Source organism: Phyllobates terribilis, unplaced genomic scaffold, assembly GCF_046119375.1.
Source record: "Phyllobates terribilis strain yellow unplaced genomic scaffold, ASM4611937v1 Scaffold_11__3_contigs__length_659146591, whole genome shotgun sequence".
In the NCBI taxonomy this organism is placed as follows: Eukaryota; Metazoa; Chordata; class Amphibia; order Anura; family Dendrobatidae; genus Phyllobates; species Phyllobates terribilis.
In genome coordinates, this window is record NW_027362771.1 from 396,954,663 (window position 1) to 396,974,756 (window position 20,094).

Consider the following 20,094-nt stretch of genomic DNA (forward strand, 5'->3'; position numbering starts at 1 on the left):
TAAAAGTAGCAGCTCACAGATGCAGTATAAATTACAAGAATGGAAATCCTAATGAAGATTGAGTGAATGGGACTAGCTGACACCCAGCTCTTTTGTTTGGTGATATCAAGGTGTTAATCAGACCTTTTCATGACCAAACCTAATTAAAATAAAGTAAAGAGTTAAATAAACACAGACACAGAGCAAACACTATTTGAAATACAACAGAGACATTCTTTAATCATTTAAATTAACCAATATACTCACCCCAGTTCTGACGGTAATCCAAGGGTTTTAGCAATGTCCCACCAAATTACTTTATTTAGCTCCAAAAAGCATTCATTGATGTACAAAAACACGTCAAAGAATGTGCGGAATTTCTGCAGCGTTTTTCCTGGCAAGGAGATGCGGAAACGCTCAGGAAATTTCTGCTTCAAATCCTGATCGTGCGCACATAGCCTTAAAGGGAATCTGTCAGCAGGTTTTTGCTACCTTATCTGAGAGCAGCATGATGTAGGAAGAGAGACCCTAATTCCTAGCGATGTATGGCTATGTGCCCACGATGCAGAAATGCTGCATATTTGTTATGCTTCTCCCTGGCAGGAAAAACACATGCGGATTTTACATGCGTTTTTCCCGCCAGGTAGAAGAGTTTGTCAAGCGTTTTTGCATGCATTTCCGCACGCGGGTTATCAAGCGCTTTTCCAAGCGATTTTAGCATCACTTGGAAAAGTGCTTGACAACTTGTTCACACTATATAAATCCATGAAACCGGCATGGATTTATAGTAGTGTGACCAAGTTAGTTAAAAAAAAATATATATTATACTCACTTTCCGGTGTTATCTCCACCGCGTCCGGTCTCTTGCACTGCTCGTGGTAGTGTGAAGGACCTGCGGTGACTTCATTCAGTCATGTGTCAGGTCACATGACTCAATGACGTCACGGCAGGTCCTTCACAACAGCGCGAGCAATGTCAGAGACCGGAAGGAGCAGACAAAACACGTGTGATATCCGCTTATCCACACGTAGTGATGCGGATGTCACGCGGTCCAATGCAAGTCAATGGCGGCGATTACGCTGCGTGTCCGCAAAATTAATGGACATGCTGCGGATTTTTGAGCGCAGCATGGGCATTGACATTGCGGCTTGTCATTGGGGACAATGGGGGGCGGATTACCAAGCGTCTTCCAGGCGTTTACGCTGCGTAAATGCCGCAGCATAAAAGCTTGGAAAATGCTTAGTGGGCACGCAGCCTATCACTTTGTTTACTGGGTGCCTCAGTTGTGAGAGTTATTAGATGTAGCATGCAGCAGAGCTCAGGAAGCTTCCCTCACCCACACTAGGCTTTGTATATATGTTGTCTATTGACAGTGAGCGGCTTATCACAGGAAGGGGTGGAGTCAGTCTAGCAGTCCCAAAATCTTGGGAGATAAAACGCAGCAGTATAAGTAAACAACAGCACACAGCCTGATAATTAACACATCACTGAATTCAGTGTTTTAACCCCTACTTCACGCTGTCCTCAGATTACATAGCAAAAACCTGCTGACAGATTCCCTTTAAGGGGCATTTACATTACAAGATAACTGTGAACGTTGTTAAAAATGCTTATCTTACCGTGTAAACAGTTTGCTAATCACCCAATGAATGAGTGTTTTGAAATTGGGTGCAACTCACAGAAAGTCATAGTTTTCAGCTTCATCCCGTGTAAACAGGCCTCACATTGCCAAGAACCATAACAGCTTATGCGCACTTAGCGATCTATAGATCGTTCAGGGTGAAAAGTTTACTTTGTTCTTAAGGCCACGTCACACTTAGCGACGCTGCAACGATCCCGACAACGATACGACCTGTCAGGGATCGTTGCTGCGTCGCTATGTGGTCGCTGGTGAGCTGTCAAACAGGCAGGCTCACAAAACGATCAGGGGAGCAGCGACATAGTGGAAAGAATCTTTCCACGATGTCCTGCTCCTGGTTACCAGCCTGCTGAAGCAGGAGCAGGCTGGTAACTATGGTAAACATCGGGTTACTAGGGGCACACGCGCTCCTAGTAATCCGTTGTTTATCATGGTTACCACTCTGCTACAGTGAGCGGGAGGTTACCACTCACTTTAGCAGGCTCGTAACCATGATAAACAACGGGTTACTAGGTGCGCGTGTGCCCCTAGTAACCCGATGTTTATCATGGTTACCAGGCTGATCGCTGCTCCCGCTAGTCACACACAGCGATGTGTGCTGACCAGCGGGACAGCAACGACCAAAAAATGGTCCAGGACACTTTGCAGCGATCAGCGGCCTCACAGCAGGGGCCTGATCGTTGCAAAGTGTCACACATAGCGACATCGCTGGTGAGGTCGCTGTTGCGTCACCAAAACCGTGACACAGCAGCGATCTCGCTAGCGATCTCGCTATGTAAGACGGGGGCTTAACACAGACATTCAAACAAGGGCAGTATTGTGCCTCCGATCGGTCTGTGTAAACAGACCCTTAGGAATAGGAAAAGAAAATGGTAATTTAGTCCAGGAAGGATTATGTCACATCAAAAATAAATCTGTGTGAACAGCCAGTACAAACAACAATGTCTAGAGGAAACAAATGGCCCTGACACTGGGTACTGCGAATACCACTCCATCTGTAAAGAAACAATGAATATCTTCACATAAACAACTACACTGCTCAAGAAATAAAGGGAACACTTAAACAACAGCATATAACTCTAAGTAAATCAAACTTCTGTGAAATCAAACTGTCCACTTAGGAAGCAACACTGATTGACAATCAATTTCACATGCTGTTGTGCAAATGGAATAGACAATAGATGGAAATTATTGGCAATTATCAAGACACCAATAAAGGAGTGGTTCTGCAGGTGGGGACCACAGACCACATCTCAGTACCAATGCTTTCTGGCTGATGTTTTGGTCACTTTTGAATGTTGGTTGTGCTTTCACTCTCGTGGTAGCATGAGACAGACTCTACAACCCACAGAAGTTGCTCAGGTAGTGCAGCTCATCCAGGATGGCACATCAATGCGTGCTGTGGCAAGAAGGTTTGCTGTGTCTGTCAGCGTAGTGTCCAGAGGCTGGAGGCGCTACCAGTAGACAGGCCAGTACACCAGGATATGTGGAGGGGGCCGTAGGAGGGCAACAACCCAGCAGCAGGGCCGCTACCTCCACCTTTGTGCAAGGAGAAACAGGAGGAGCACTGCCAGAGCCCTGCAAAATGACCTCCAGCGGGCCACATATGTGAATGTGTCTGCAAAAACGGTTAGAAGTCGACTCCATGAGGGTGGTATGAGGGCCTGACGTCCACAGATTGTGCTCACAGCCCAACACAGTGCAGGACGCTAGGCATTTGCCACAGAACACCAGGATTGGAAAAGTTGCCACTGGCGCCCTGTGCTCTTCACAGATGAAAGCAGGTTCACACTGAGCACATGTGACAGACGTGACAGAGTCTGGAAACGCCGTAGAGAGTGATCTGCTGCCTGCAACATCCTTCAGCATGACCGGTTTTGGTAGTGGGTCAGTAATGGTGTGGGGTGGCATTTCTTTGGAGGCCCTCACAGCCCTCCTCCATGTGCTCGACAGAGGTAGCCTGACTGCCATTAGGTACCGAGATGAGATCCTCAGACCCCTTGTGAGACCATATGCTGTTGCGGTTTGCCCTGGGTTCCTCCTAATGCAGGACAATGCCAGACCTCACGTGGCTGGAGTGTGTCAGCAGTTCCTGCAAGATGAAGGCATTGAAGCTATAGACTGGCCCGCCCGTTCCCCAGACCTGAATCCGATTGAACACATCTGGGACATCGTGTCTTGCTCCATCCACCAACGTCATGTTGCACCACAGACTGTCCAGGAGTTAGCGGATGCTTTAGTCCAGGTCTGGGAGGAGATCCCACAGGAGACCATCCGCAACCTCATCAGGAGCATGCCAAGGTGTTGTAGGGAGGTCATACACACTCATGGAGGCCACAATACTGAGCCTCATTTTGACTTGTTTTAAAGAACATTACATCAAAGTTGGATCAGCCTGTAGTGTGTTTTTCCACTTTAATTTTGGGGGGGACTCAAATCCAGGCCTCCATTGGTTAATAAATTTGATTTCCATTGATGATTTTCGTGTGTGATTTTGTTGTCAGCACATTCAAGTTTGTACAGAGCAAAGTATTCAATGAGAATATTGCATTCATTCAGATCTAGGATGTGTTATTTGAGTGTTCCCTTTAGTTTTTTGAGAAGTGTATATAATAATATATCTGTATATAGAAGATAGTGTATTTGTTATACACAACTTCCATTATATCAAAACAGACAGCCTCATTTTTTTTGGCAGTCTTTTGTATCCGTGTATATGTACACATGAAAACAAGTTTTCACATTTGCTGACCACACAGGCTACAGGGCAGACATAGCCTCCCTGATTCTGCGCTGTGGATGTGTGTACACAGTCTTTTTGCTGAGTTTCTGAAGTAGAAACTCCAAGGTTTTGAGTTTTTGAGTAGAATTTCTAGTTTTGAGTTTGACTTTCTGCAACGAAAACTACTAAAAAAAAACCTCAGGGCTCGATTCATTAAACCTTTCACACCAGAATTCTGGCATAAAAGCTTTGAAGAGTTGCAAAATTTAGATGCAACTTGGAGTTGTGCCTAAATTTTGCAGCTTTCTCGTTGACAGGGGCGAGACAGGGTGCGATTCCAGACCTGAACTAATTTATGACGAGCTGTGGTGTTCTGTATACCAGAGATGTCACTCCAGTACCTGACTGGAGTAAAATTTCTGGTGAGGCACATGCCAGTCCAGATTTATTAACACTAGGACAACTGGACTCGTGACCCCGCCTAGAACTACTGAAAGGAGTCATTTTGACTCCTTGCTTGTTTTCGTTTATTTTTAGAGTTTCATTTGTGGTTATTTATTAATAATTATATTTTTTGTAATGTATTATTATTGTGAGATCCAACAGTAATGCTTTTGATTGTTTTTTTTCTGCTTTTCTTATTTTTCTACAGAAAATAATAATTATAATAGACGTTTTTCAAACATTTTTTTTTATTCAAGTGCACACATATAAACAACAACTGAAGAACAAAAAGCAGAGAAAATGTAGGTGGAGGAGCATAAAAATGAAAATATGGCGCAGAATTCACCTTCTAAACATTTGGTGTTTCGCATTTTAGGCATTGCCTTTGATTTATGGCAGTACATTGCCCACATAAAGACTTACCACAAGTCTTACAATTTCCGACAGATCTATTTTTCTTGCACTTTTCTTTGATCTGGCAAAATTTTGTTTGAACCATCACTTCTGAGCATGTAGAAACTTGGGACGTGGAACCCTTTTCCCTATCTGTGACATAAGGACCACTCAACTCTCTCACAAGCGTTTGCAAAAATGCCTTGCGTGACATTTTTTGGTGGGTAATCTCCTTGAATATTATCCATGCATTTATACCCGCAAAGTCTAAGGCATTTTCAAATGCATGAACAGGCCATCTCCTTGTGCATGTTCGTGTGGTATATTTTCGTGCCATCTGATCCACTACATCTACTCCATATTTTGTTTCATTGTAAAACTTTACCGTTTCTGGAGATTTTTTAGCGGAATCAGACGCAATAACAACATCTGGATGGACGGAACTCAAAATGACAACATTTTTGTTGGGCTTTCCTTGATATACTGTAAGTGTAAAATTGTCTTCATTTCTAAACACTTTAGTGTTGTACAATTCCTCTTTCATGGATTTTATTTCTTTAGGCACTTCTCGCTTTATCTTGTTCAGTGTTCCCACGATGGTTGTTCCTTTGCTTTTTAGCTGTTTAGCTAATTTTACTGAAGTAAAATAATTATCGGTTGTAACATTGCGACCTTTTTTCAAAAACGGGTCCAATAACTTCATTACCACATGATCAGCTAAACGGTCCTCAGCACGGCGTGTGTCATCTTTGCCTAGATAAGGGAAGCCATTTGCCAGATATTTGCTCCTCTTATCAACAGCTAGCCAATATTTGTGGCCATATTTATCTGGTTTGGAAGGCATGTACTGCGTGAATGGACACCTAGTTTTGCTTGGGAAAAGTTGCTCATCCACCGTTATGTATGGGCCAGGTTTGTAACACGCAATACAATTTTCAATAAACCTGTCCCACACAGTAGAAAATAGAGCAAACTTGTCCGTTTGCAGTCTCTCCAATCGAGTAGATTTCTCATCAAATCTGAGAAACCTCATAATTTCAACAAAGCGGTCCCTAGACATTGTCGCTTTGCAAAACGGTATTCCCCAGTCATTACACCAAATACTGCTAATTGAGTGACGGTTCGTGCCAGATATTCCACGAGCATAGAATATCGCAATGAATGCATCTAGCTCCTCATCAGATAGAGTTTGTTCAGCATTACACAGTAATACAAGCAGGTAAAACACAAGGAAAATGTGAAAAGTTGACATGTAAATTGAACTACATCTATATGAACATCAGGGTAAATAAGACAGAGTGAAAAAATTATGCACAAAACTTTATAGCAACATTTAGTGACAAAAGGACCTCAAAATATAGAAGGGAGTCAAAATGACTCCCTTCAGTAGTTCTTGGTAAATTTTGAAAAAAAATGCACAAATTTTTCACCAAAATTATTTATTCTCACAAAATCTTTTTTCACATCATATTTGAGGAAAAGTCACCGAGTTTCAAGCCGGAATTCTGAAAAATGTAGTCACAGAAGAGAAATAAAAAACGAAAGGAGTCAAAATGACTCCATCAGTAGTTCTAGTGTTAATAGGCATGCACCTCTTCATGAATCAGGAGCGTCTAAGTCCAGAGCATCACCTCATCAAGACTAGTGTGAACAATGCCAGTCTTTATGAATCTGATCCTCAATGTGCCCATATCCTTCCACCCTCCCTGCAACATGGTATCACCGCACTATCTCTCCAGAGATAAATGACAAAAAGACAAGTCAATTGTATCATCTGAGAAACACACAAAAGAAAGGAGACAGACACAGAACAGAGCAAGGAGATGGGTTATCAGAGGAGGGAGGTGATGTCAATGCCATCTCAAGTTTCACACTCTCTAGCATGTAAACCATCCCCCGCCAGCTGTAAAGAGGGTGAGAGGAGGGCAGTTCCGTTGTTTTATTTTCTCCATTTATTTGAATGATTGAGAAATACTGGAAAACGCTAAAAGAATTAACATGCTAAAATATGGTAAAATACACAGCAAGGTGGAAAAATTCAGAAATTGCTGATACTCTCAAACGCTGCGTATTTTACACACCAAATACCTTGCAATTATGTCACGTGTCAACAAACACTAAAAGGTGATACTCCATGACAACAAACCTTGTCCACATGCCCTATATCAGGAAGAAAAAATGCCTAATACTAGAAACAGCTCTGTTGAATGTCATAAAGTGGTGAAAACTATGGCAAAAATGTGCGGCAGCCCCTGGAGTAACGTTTCAGGCAGAAGGGAAAGCAGTTTTAAGATGCGTCAAACTCACTAAAAGGCACAAGCCCCCTAAAGAACCAGACACATCTTTGCCTTCATTAAGACTGGGTTTATAAAACGCCAATTTTGATGAATCAGACCCATAGTCTCCAACCAGCTTTACAAAGTAAGTTCCCTCTGAAATACGGCAGCGTTCAGAGTAAAACATACATGGCTGCAGTTGCACAGCCACTGTCTGATACATGCTGCCCGAGGTTCCTGCCTCATGAATCTGATGACATGTTCCCTTTAAACTCCACAGAGAATGAGAACTGTGCAGAGCTTCAGAAAGGTTACCCATCCATAGTGGTGAAAGCCATAGAAGATAGGGGAGAAGATCAGCTGCCATATGTAACTCCTTGCTCTCTCCTGGGACTGGGGTTCAAGGGAAAAGAAAAAAAAAGTGTATAGCCGCCATAAATATATTCGATATAGGGTCTAATGTCCGATTTCTCATGATGCAGTGCGAAGTTACAAGAGGGCGAGTGTTTTTTGCATCTACATGAACTACTAGACAGATACCAGTCAGGAGACTCCAGCACAAGCCTGCAGCTGTTCCCGCAGATCTGCACCCGGGACAGAGAATTTATAATAGATGGGGACCAAAGTGTGACAGAAATCACCCATTCAAGTGAATAAGTGTATGACAACACTGGCCCACCCAGAGGGCATCCGCGTCCTGCTATCCCATCCCAGAATGCTCAGTAGGAGATGGTGGGGAAAACGCTGTCCCCCAAAAAAAGTTATCACATAGAAGAAAATTCTGCCTTTCTTTTTGCAAACAGAATTGACAGGTACAAGTGAATAATGAGCATAAGGCCTTGGGCTACATTCACACCAGCACTATTACTTCTGCTCATATAGACAAAAACGGGAAGTGCCCGATCACCACATGATGGACCCCCCTGACTTATAATGGGGAGAGCGCGTCATGCAGCGTTCGTCTTCTGGTCAGAATAATGCCAGCGGACATCAACAGATCCCATTACAGGTCAGAGGGGTCTCTAGCACCTGTGGTATCCAACATGTAACCGATCCGGGGACATTGTGAGCAAGAGCCATGGTGTGCACAGGCCTGGGGCTGTCATTAGGGTACGTGCCCACCATCACGAATAGCAGTGTTTTGGACGCAACGTATTTTCGCTGTGTTATAGAGACCCCATGCCTACTGAGCTTTTTTACGCTGCGTAAACTCCCCTGTGGTGCGGGCTTATGAGCCGCAGCAGGTTAATGTCCGTAGCGCAGACGCTAGTCTCATGTGTGTATTCTCAGTCATCAGATGCGGTAAATCCAAATAGTGCACTAAACGCAGCGAAAATACACTGCGTCCAAAACTCTGCTGTTCCTGATCGGGGGCACGTACCCCAACATCTCCAATGGGGACTGCGGCCACGGAAAGACATACATGATGACAGCAGGAGGGGCACAAGCCACTGGCCAGAATACACACACACATACTATTGTATAGTCAGAGCCACATCGCCTCCGCACCCCGCAGTGTGAGCTGGGCCTAGGACTCCATGTCCTGTACATGTGCCACCATGGGCTCTCCCCGCAGACACTGGCAGTGCCAGGCTTCCTGCCCGCAGACACCACAGGTGATGGGTCACCCACACGCCCATCAGACGGGCACGGCCACCTCCCGGGCACAGAGCCCTCAGCCCCCCGGGCCTGGCCGCAGCTTACCGTCACCCCGTACTTGAGCGCGATGCCCTGCAGGGTGTCCCCGGGGCTGACCGGGTGCTCTATGAACCTCTCGGCCCAGGGCGCCGTCACGCTGGCCGTGCTCCCGTACGAGCGGGTTTTGGTCCGGGCCAGGCTCAGAGACAGTTCTGCTTCAGATTCGCACTCCGAGCTGGGAAACATGGTGTAGCCGAGCCGGCTCCCCGCATCCCTGTGCGGCTGTAGCACCGGGGACAATCCCGCCATCTTCTGCGGAGGAGAACACGCTCCGGTAACGGTAAGAAGGCTACATGTACTGGAGCCTCCACTGCCTGCATCACCGGCATCCGACGGCAGGGGGCGCTCCTCTGATCCCAGCACAGGAAGGAGTGGCCGTGTTATCCCGGGACCTCCGGTGTGGAGCACGTGTCCCGTCACTCTCCGCCCCCCGGGGCATCTCCAGGCTGCACTGTGTGTGCACCGGACATGCTGCGACCCCCAGGGCACATTAGTAGTATTATTTACAGTTATTATTAGTATTCGTACTGACTGTATTATTATTTTATTTTTGGTACTATTATTACTTAGTGTTATTTATTTTTGTACTTTTATTATTAATATTTATGTTATTATTATTTAGATTCTTCTATATGAGGTACCTTCTTATTGCTGGCTGTTAGCCTCCACATATTACAGAAAAGTTCATATATCATTATTAGTAGTACTATTTATTGTTATTAGTGGTATTATTATTGTATTATCATTTATTATTTATGTTTGTACTGTTGTTATTATTGGTTGTATAGGAGGCACCTTCTTACTATCTTACTTGTTATTCCCCACTTCTTACAGGACAGCTCATAATACATTATTATTAGTAGTATTTACTGTTATTAGTGGTGTTATTATTATTATCATTATTTATATTTGTACTGTTGTTATTCTTTATATTCTTGTTGTATAGGAGGCACCTTCTTACTTGTTATTCTCCATTTATTACAGAACAGCTCCTAATACATTCTTAGTAAATTGTGCTTCCTTCAGGAATGATTCCATGATTGATTTTAGGATTTACATTTCCGTATTTGAGGCATTTTCTACAGAGTCTAACCCAAAACCTTGTCACTATTCTTTCTGTCAAAACAATGGACACTAGGACAGAACCTGGCAGACCCTATTGTGCTCCGCAGAGACCATCACCCCGCTGGTATCGGACATATGATGTATCTTACATCGCTCATTTTCTATGTTATGCTCCTATGACAGGACAGAAACCCAGACATGGTAACTAGTGATGAGCGAGCGTGTATTGTTAACGCTTTCGACAAGCACGCTCGGGTGCACGCCGAGTATTTGCGGCGTGCTCGTTATCTATGTTAGTGTCGCTGTGGCTGCATGTGTCACATCTATTAGACAGCTGTGACACATGCAGGGATTGCCTAACAAACACGCAATCCCTGTATGTGTCACAGCTGTCTAAAAGATGTGACACATGCAGCTGCGGTGACACTAACATAGATGACGAGCACGCCGCAAATACTCAGCGTGCACCCGAGCGTGCTCGCCAAAAGCGTTAAAAATACATGCTCGCTCATCACTAATGGTGACACAAATGTGAATATTCAGCTTTCATTGTCAGCCCCACCCCTTCCACCATATCTGGGTTTTTAGCTTTGCCCCATCTGCAGTACTTCTTCTATTGTCTTGCATTAAACCTTCCTCCCACCCAGGTTCATCATGTTTATGTAAAAAGTTGCTTCTAAAACATACTTTACTTTTTTTCTTTGTTGCATTCAAGAATAAATGTTATTTACATTATCCTATTTTCTTGGAAAACAAACTCTGGAGATGGTTAGTTCTAAGCCTTTGATCAAATTCACTAACATAAAATCAGGTGTGATATTTTGCTTCTCTGTGTGACATGTTCTTTATGTGACTGTCATTCAGCAAACACATACGGTATATATACTATACAGGTCCAAAAGAAACCCCAATCTGCTATGAAATACCGTATTTTTCAGACTATAAGACGCATCGGACCATAAGACGCACCTAGGTTTTAGGAGGAGGAAAATAAAAAAATAAAAATTTAAGCAAAAAATGTGGTCATGATGCACTTTTAAGGGGGAGGGGGTCGTCTGCTGACACTGGTATAGGGGTAATGTCCCCCAATTCTGACAATATCCCCCATCCTGGTATATATGCCGCCCCCCTTTCTTTTATATGCGGTCCCCATCCCCTTCCCCATCCTGGTATGCCTGACATCCCTCCATCCTGGTATGTATGGCATCCCTCATCTTTATCCTGGTATGCATGGCACCCCTCATACCTATCCTGATATGCATGGCACCCATCATCCCTGTCCTGGTATGCATGACACCCGACATCCCTATCCTGGTATGCATGGCACCCCTAATCCCTGTCCTGGTATGCATGGCATCCCTAATCTCTGTCCTGGTATGCATGGCACCCCTCATCCCTGTCCTGGTATGCATGGCACCCCTCATCCCTGTCCTGGTATGCAGGCACCCCTCATCCCTATCCTGGTATGCATGGCACCCATCATCCCTATCCTGGTATGCATGGCACCCCTCATCCCTGTCCTGGTATGCATGGCACCCCTCATCCCTGTCCTGGTATGCAGGCACCCCTCATCCCTATCCTGGTATGCATGGCACCCATCATCCCTATCCTGGTGTGCATGGCACCCCTCATCCCTGTCCTGGTATGCATGGCACCCCTTTCCTGGTATGCATGGCACCCCTCATCCCTATCCTGGTATGCAAGGCACCCATCATCCCTATCCTGTTATGCATGGCACCCCTCATCCCTGTCCTGGTATGCATGGCACCCCTCATCCCTGTCCTGGTATGCATGGCACCCCTAATCCCTGTCCTGGTATGCATGGCACTCATCATCCCTTTCCTGGTATGCATGGCACCCATCATCCCTATCCTGTTATGCATGGCACCCCTCATCCCTGTCCTGGTATGCTTGGCACCCCTAATCCTTGTCCTGGTATGCATGGCACCACTAATCCCTGTCCTAGTATGCATGGTCCCCCTAATCCCCATCAGGCTGCACATTAAAAAAAAATAAACACTCCTACTCGCCTCTCTTCTCTCCTCCAGCGCTGCGTCCTGTCTGCCTGCACTGATCTCTCCATGTGAGTCCCGTATGACGTCACTGCCATGCGCGGCTCACATGGAGAGATCAGCTGCCGGAAGTCACTGCTCCCCACGCCGGGTCTGTGCGCGGGGAGCAGTGACTTCACTCTCCTTCATAGCCGGCACACAGTGGAGCCGCGCTGCGGCTGCCGGCTATCTCCTGTGCCCGCTCATTAAAGGGCATGAATATTCACCCTCTCCCCACGCCCATGGGCGTGGAGAGAGGTTGAATATTCATGCCCTTTAACAGCGGGCACAGGATATAGCCAGCCGCAGCGCGGCTACACTGTATACCGCTATTAAGGAGCATGACTATTCAGTGCTCCCCACGCCTCCCCACGCCTCAGTGAATATTCATTTTCTTTAGCAGCGGGGACAGTGTAGGCTGCAGTAGGCGGCTGCTGCCTCCTGTGCCCCGCACCTCCACCGATACCGCTCCCCCCACACCACACATAAATATACACCCCCCCAAAATTCGGACAGAAGACGCACCCCCCATTTTCCTCCAAAATTTTGGAGGAAAGAAGTGCGTCTTACGGTCTGAAAAATACGGTATTTACTTGGGAGACACCTTGCTGACGCAGTATAACGACCTTATATCTTATTGCTGTGTTCATTATTGCCATGGTATATGACCTGACACATGAAACTGTCTTCCACAACCTCACCTTTGTAGCAGAATTTGGCTTGTCCTCACCCAGTTTTAAACCTCCTACACAGCTGTTTCTGTTTCAATTAATGACTGTGTTTCAACCTACGAGGGCTGTGGAGTCAAAGTCGTGGAGTCGGTGTCCATTTTCGTGGAGTCGGAATTGGAGTCGGTATAAAATGGACCGACTCCAACACCTAAAATATGTAATAAATTGGGTACAGTAGTTCAATGCAGTTTGTGGGGAATATTTATTTCATAAGAATTTGGGAAAGTTATGAAATGTCCTATAAATGTCTGTCCTATTCCTGATCTAGGGGTCTAGACTTTTAGCTGAGATGAATCTGTGCTACAGTAAATTTATCACTTAAACATGAGCCATGTATGAGGGAGTCGGAGGCGTGGAGTCGGTGTCGGAGGTTTGGCTTACCGACTTCACAGCCCTGCAACCTACATATGAAAACTGTGATCATTGTTTCCTGTTTGCTATATTTGGCTACTCATACACCTGACCACAATCCTACAAAATCCCTGACTTTCTGCAAGTGTACCTAGAAGAATTGAGGCTGCTTTGAATGCTCAAAAAAATAAAGGGAACACTCAAATAACACATCCTAGATCTGAATGAGTGAAATATTCTCATTGAATACTTTGTTCTGTACAAAGCTGAATGTGCTGACAACAAAGTCACACAAAAATCATCAATGGAAATCAAATTTATTAACCAATGGAGGCCTGGATTTGGAGTCACCCCCAAAATTAAAGTGGAAAAACAAATTACAGGCTGATCCAACTTTGATGTAATGTCCTTAAAACAAGTCAAAATGAGGCTCAGTATTGTGTGTGGCCTCCATGTACCTGTATGACCTCCCTACAATGCCTGGGCATGCTCCTGATGAGGTTGCGGATGGTCTCCTGTGGGATCTCCTCCCAGACCTGGACTAAAGCATCCGCCAACTCCTGCACAGTCTGTGGTGCAACATGACGTTGGTGGATGGAGCGAGACATGATGTCCCAGATGTGCTCAATCGGATTCAGGTCTGGGGAAATGGGCCAGTCCATAGCTTCAATGCCTTCTGCTGACACACTCCAGCCACATGAGGTCTGGCATTGTCCTGCATTAGGAAGAACCCAGGGCCAACCGCATCAGCATATGATCTCACAAGGGGTCTGAGGATCTCATCTCGGTACCTAATGGCAGTCAGGCTACCTCTGGCGAGCACATGGAGGGCTGTGCGGCCCTCCTAAGAAATGCCGCCCCACACCATTACTGACTCACTGCCAAACCGGTCATGCTGAAGGATGTTGCAGGCAGCAGATCGCTCTCCATGGCGTCTCCAGACTCTGTCACGTCTGTCACATGTGCTCAGTGTGAACCTGCTTTCATCTGTGAAGAGCACAGGGCGCCAGTGGCGACTTTGCCAATCCTGGTGTTCTGTGGCAAATGCCAAGCGTCCTGCACGGTGTTGAGCTGTGAGCACAACCCCCATCTGTGGACGTCGGGCCCTCATACCACCCTCATGGAGTCGATTTCTAACCGTTTGTGCTGACATATGCACATTTGTGGCCTGCTGGAGGTCATTTTGCAGGGCTCTGGCAGTGCTCCTCCTGTTCCTCCTTGCACAAAGGCGGAGGTAGCGGTCCTGCTGCTGGGTTGTTGCCCTCCTACGGCCCCTTCCACGTCTCCTGGTGTACTGGCCTGTCTCCTGGTAGCGCCTCCAGCCTCTGGACACTACGCTGACAGACACAGCAAACCTTCTTGCCACAGCTCGCTTTGATGTGCCTTCCTGGATGAGCTGCACTACCTGAGCAACTTCTGTGGGTTGTAGAGTCCGTCTAATGCTACCACGAGTGTGAAAACACAACCAACATTCAAAAGTGACCAAAACAACAGCCAGAAAGCATTGGTAATAAGATGTGGTCTGTGACCCCACCTGCAGAACCACTCCTTTATTGAGTGTGTCTTGATAATTACAGAAATTAATTTGCGCTGCACTAAAGGACAATAGTAAGGGGATTAAGAAAAAAGGTAGTTTATTAAAAATTAGTAAAAGGATAAAACACGGATTAGGTCGGTAGACAAAAGCAGGGTCAGTCTGGATTTACGGTCCTAGTTGAGGTCCAATAATACCAGTGATGGATGGCTGCCACTAGGGAGGGGAAAGAAAAGAGGTGATTTAGTGAGGAAATAGTTAAAAAAAGGTAACCTGTTGGGTTACCTATAGGTGTGAGGACCAGCGAGGATTACCTGGAGGTTGGATGGTTCAATAAAGACACATATGTAGCTGGGTCCACTGAGGCGTGTGAAGAGGGGCTAATAAAAGGGGTAATAAATATAAGATTATAATTTTATTATTATTTTATTATTAATAAAATACTAAAAGTGTTTGCAAATGTATAAAAATATTTACCAATATCCTGAATAAGCTTGCAGTGGCCAGTAGGTGGAACAGGTAAGAAGTGGTTCCTGCTGAGAACTTGGGTGATTATAAATGGCAATTTAATACAAAGGTGAAGTTGGAGAAGGGTAGCTGATACCAGCTTATGGGTATTAGGGCCAGGAGGGGGGGTTACCTGTTGGAAAGAGGTCAGAGTAGAATGCACTAGAAGGCTAGGCTGTGGAGAGTGAGGCTGGAATAACACCCTGGTATTTAGGGAGAAGAGGGTGACTCTCCTAGATTGGAGTAGATTAGTAAGAGGGCTGTGGAAGGCTGTGCCCAGCGGTCACAACGGTGAACCTAACTGGGTAAAAGAAGGACAGTTTAATCCAGTATTAATGCCTGGTAGCAAATATTGAGAAACAAAAAGGGATTACCTTAATGTAGTAAGGTGGTGTGTCAGATGACGCTGTAGACTATGTAACCTCTATGTGGGCAGGTGGGAACAGTCGGACATCTATCCCGGGGGTGCGCTGCGTACGAACCTGGTCCTATGGCAAAGATTCATAGACGACGTTATATTCATTTGGTCTGGCACCAAGGACTCACTGAATACTTTCCTTAGGGAAATTAATACAAATGATTTCCACCTGGAATTTACATCTCACACTAGCTCTGAACAAATCAACTTCCTGGACTTAAATATATACATAGATCAAGGGCACTTATATACCCGGACCTACTCGAAACCTACGGACGCAAACAGTTTCATCCTATTGGACAGTTGCCATTTACCACAATGGTTACTAAACATACCCCGCAGCCAATATACCAGACTCTACTGCAATTGCTCACACGCACTTGACTTTGAGGTAGAAGCAGAGAGTCTGACAAAGAAATTCCTAGAGAAGGGATACCATGCAAAATTCCTAGAATCAGCCAAAACTAAAGTCCAGGAAATACCTAGGAACCAAATACTGGCGGAAAAAAATCCCAGACTCCATTCCGCGAGTAAGGAAACTAGCATAGATATCCCAATAATTTTATAATTCAACTCTAACATTCATCTTATTCAAAAAATTGTAAAAAAAACATTGGGATATCCTTAAGGATGATAAAACTCTGGGAGGTAAACTACCACCAAACCTGAGGTTTATTTTTAGAAAGGCTCAGAATCTGGTCTATTTGATTACCCCATCTATAAGAAATCCACCTAACCTCCTTAACGCTTCAAATGCGTTTACCAAAAATCTGAGAGGCTTCTTTCCCTGCAAAAAATGTAACGCATGTAAACATTCACTAACTTTCAAACAAAAAACAATTAAAACTCAACAGAAAGAATATCCCATCACTGAATTCATAACGTGCTCCACACCAGGTGTTATTTACTGTTTAAAATGCCCTTGTGAAAAGATGTACGTGGGACGTACCAAACGCCCCATGTTTAAACGCATCAATGAACACCTACGCAATATTAAAAATCATTTTACTGGACATCCCTTGTCTGCACACTATCTGGAAAAACATGGGGGTAACACATTGGGCACCCAGATAATGGGGATACAAACTGTATCAAAAAATTGGCGCAATGGTGACTACATTAAAAGTATGTCCCGTGCTGAAAGTTTCTGGATATTCGAAATGGACACACTAAAGCCAAAAGGCCTCAACAGCGAGATTGAGATCTTCGCTTTTAATGATTAACAATGGCCTAATCATCAAATCATTAACAAAGACTGATCCATTAATTGGAATTAACTGACATCTACTATATAAAGGACCATGGGCAGAAGCTACACCATCCCTCATGAAGAAAGCCGCAGCTTTCGAAACGCGTAGGAATTGGTCCTTCTGCCTCACCGTAACTTACTAGATCACGTGCTCCACACGTGACTGTGACGTCACGTCAGGTCCTGGAAGACCCGACAGCACATCCGCACCGCTACGCAAGGTTTAGAGCACGAGTCACTGGCCGGGACTCCGCTCCTCCTCGCTCTATTTTCCCGACTCATCGCCTGCTCTGACCACTCGGCACATACAGCTCCACGTCAAAGAGGTAAGCTGTTCTGTCTGAACATCTGCCAGTGGCCTCCAACACAAGATTCCTTCAGCACAGCCGCAGCACAGTCCTATCATACAGCTGCGCCTCCCTCTGGGTGCCCTATTACATAGTCTACGGCGTCATCTGATACACCACCTTACTACATTAAGGTAATCCCTTTTTGTTTCTCAATATTTGCTACCAGGCATTAATACTGGATTAAACTGTCCTTCTTTTACCCAGTTAGGTTCACCGTTGTGACCGCTGGGCACAGCCTTCCACAGCCCTCTTACTAATCTACTCCAATCTAGGACAGTCACCCTCTTCTCCCTAAATACCAGGGTGTTTTTCCAGCATCACTCTCCACAGCCTAGCCTTCTAGTGCATTCTACTCTGACCTCTTTCCAACAGGTAACCCCGCTCCTGGCCCTAATACCCATAAGCTGGTATCAGCTACCCTTCTCCAACTTCACCTTTGCATTAAATTGCCATTTATAATCACCCAGGTTCTCAGCAGGAACCACTTCTTACCTGTTCCACCTACTGGCCACTGCAAGCTTATTCAGGATATTGGTAAATATTTTTATACATTTGCAAACACTTTTAGTATTTTATTAATAATAAAATAATAATAAAATTCTAATCTTATATTTATTACCCTTTTTATTAGCCCCTCTTCACACGCCTCAGTGGACCCAGCTACATATGTGTCTTTATTGAACCATCCAACCTCCAGGTAATCCTCGCTGGTCCTCACCTATAGGTAACCCAACAGGTTACCTTGTTTTAACTATTTCCTCACTAAATCACCTCTTTTCTTTCACCTCCCTAGTGGCAGCCATCCATCACTGGTATTCTTGGACCTCGACTAGGACCCTAAATCCAGACTGACCCTGCTTTTGTCTACCGACCTAATCCGTGTTTTATCCTTTTACTAATTTTTAATAAACTACCTTTTTTCTTAATCCCCTGACTATTGTCCTTTAGTGCAGCGCAAATTAATTTCTGTACTTTACTTTTGGTACCATTTTGGCTCCTTTGGACAAGTAGTGGCTCTTGTTCTAATTTGCTGCAGGCCTAATTGACCACCTACCAGCGCCACTGTTATTTATTTATTTTGTGTCTTGATAATTGCCAATAATTTCCATCTATTGTCTATTCCATTTGCACAACAGCATGTGAAATTGATTGTCAATCAGTGTTGCTTCCTAAGTGGACAGTTTGATTTCACAGAAGTTTGATTTACTTGGAGTTATATTCTGTTGTTTAAGTGTTCCCTTTATTTTTTTGAGCAGTGTATATAGGCAGATAGATTGCTGCTGCTTTAGTAGCAAAGGGTCCTCTCTCCACCTGTACCAGTCGTAACTCGTTTTTGTTCAAGATTATTGTAATTGTTTTCGCTCTGTATACCCCCTTTTTCACATGTAAAGCACCATGGAATCAATGATGCTATAATAATAAATAATAATAATACATTTACCTCTTCTACAAATACAGTCAGGTCTAAAATCTTTCTTTACTGTCTGATTCTTGCTTGGTCGTGTGAATGTAAATGCACAAACGTTACAAACAGAACAGTTTTTGGTATAATTATCACTGTTCTCCATTATTTTGTATCTTTTATTCCAGTCACTGGTGGACATCGTATACTACAGCCACTTATGACAGCAAATCCTTCCACCATAGTTTGACTATGGATTCAGTGGATATTTCTCCAATTCAATCAGCTCTTAGCCTCACCTCACAGTCTACTGAGACATTCCCAGAACTGTTCATAGGGAGCAGAGCATTTCCTAAATAGTTGATGGCAGAGGCATTTCCCACTGCACTGTGACATATAACAGTCAGTGCTGGGGTGGGGAGGGTGCTTTTTTTTTTAATGTCAAAGGTTTTCCAATTTACCTCTGTACAAGTGTAATGAGATATAGTGACAGCTTGGATGCAATTTACTCTTGTGTAGAACCTCAACACTACAGAACTTTGTTATTGATACAATAGAAGAATCCGAGCCCACTTATTGCTGCCCCCCAGATTGCTGCTTGGATAGAGACACCTAGTATCCATTTTCACTTCTGATTGTTAATTTTCAATGTTCGTTTTGTACATGAGTTATCAGGACTGATCATGTTATTATGATTGCTCATGTGATGATTATGCCATTATGATGTGTTATTCAAACCTTTTGAATTCGCTTTCTTGATTGTAAGGCCACGTTCACACTTTCAGTATTTGGTCAGTATTTCACATCAGTATAAAGCCAAAACCAGGAGTTGAACAATCAGAGGAAAAGTATAATAGAAACACGTCACCACTTCTGTATTTATCACCCACTCCTGATTATAGCTTACAAATACTGATGTAAAATACTGAACGTGTGAACTTGGCCTATGTGAGGAAGAAATCAGACCAATTTCAAAATGCGTTATTTACAAATAATGACCTCCCCTTTTATTTAAAACAAGCTCTGGAGGCAGAGTTATCTTCCAGGCAGCATCCTGGAAGAGGTCATTTATATAAAGTGATAAAAGATGATTTATCAGCAGCAAGATATCTGATATGAGAGATATAGGTATGTATTTTTTTAGCGTTCTATAGCCTGTATGCCCATATTAATAGTTTAGATAGGTCAAATGTGGTGACAGATTCCCTTTAAATTAAGCTCTGGAGGCAGATTATTGGGGAGATCTTTGTCCTGCCCGTAGATCTTAACAGCTCATTTACATACT

The 20,094-nt window shown here is 44.4% G+C and overlaps 1 protein-coding gene across 2 annotated transcripts in view; it reads right to left on the bottom strand.

The window, feature by feature from the left end:
* LYSMD2 (LysM domain containing 2) overlaps positions 1-9,531 on the bottom strand; it is a 46,259-nt gene extending 36,728 nt beyond the window's left edge. For both annotated transcript variants that reach the window (XM_073653038.1, XM_073653039.1), the window contains exon 1: positions 9,158-9,531. In XM_073653038.1, the coding sequence (XP_073509139.1) occupies positions 9,158-9,400 (243 nt within the window). In that variant the 5' untranslated portion in view covers positions 9,401-9,531. The remainder of the gene's footprint in view (positions 1-9,157) is intronic.
* Positions 9,532-20,094: the final 10,563 nt, after the last annotated feature.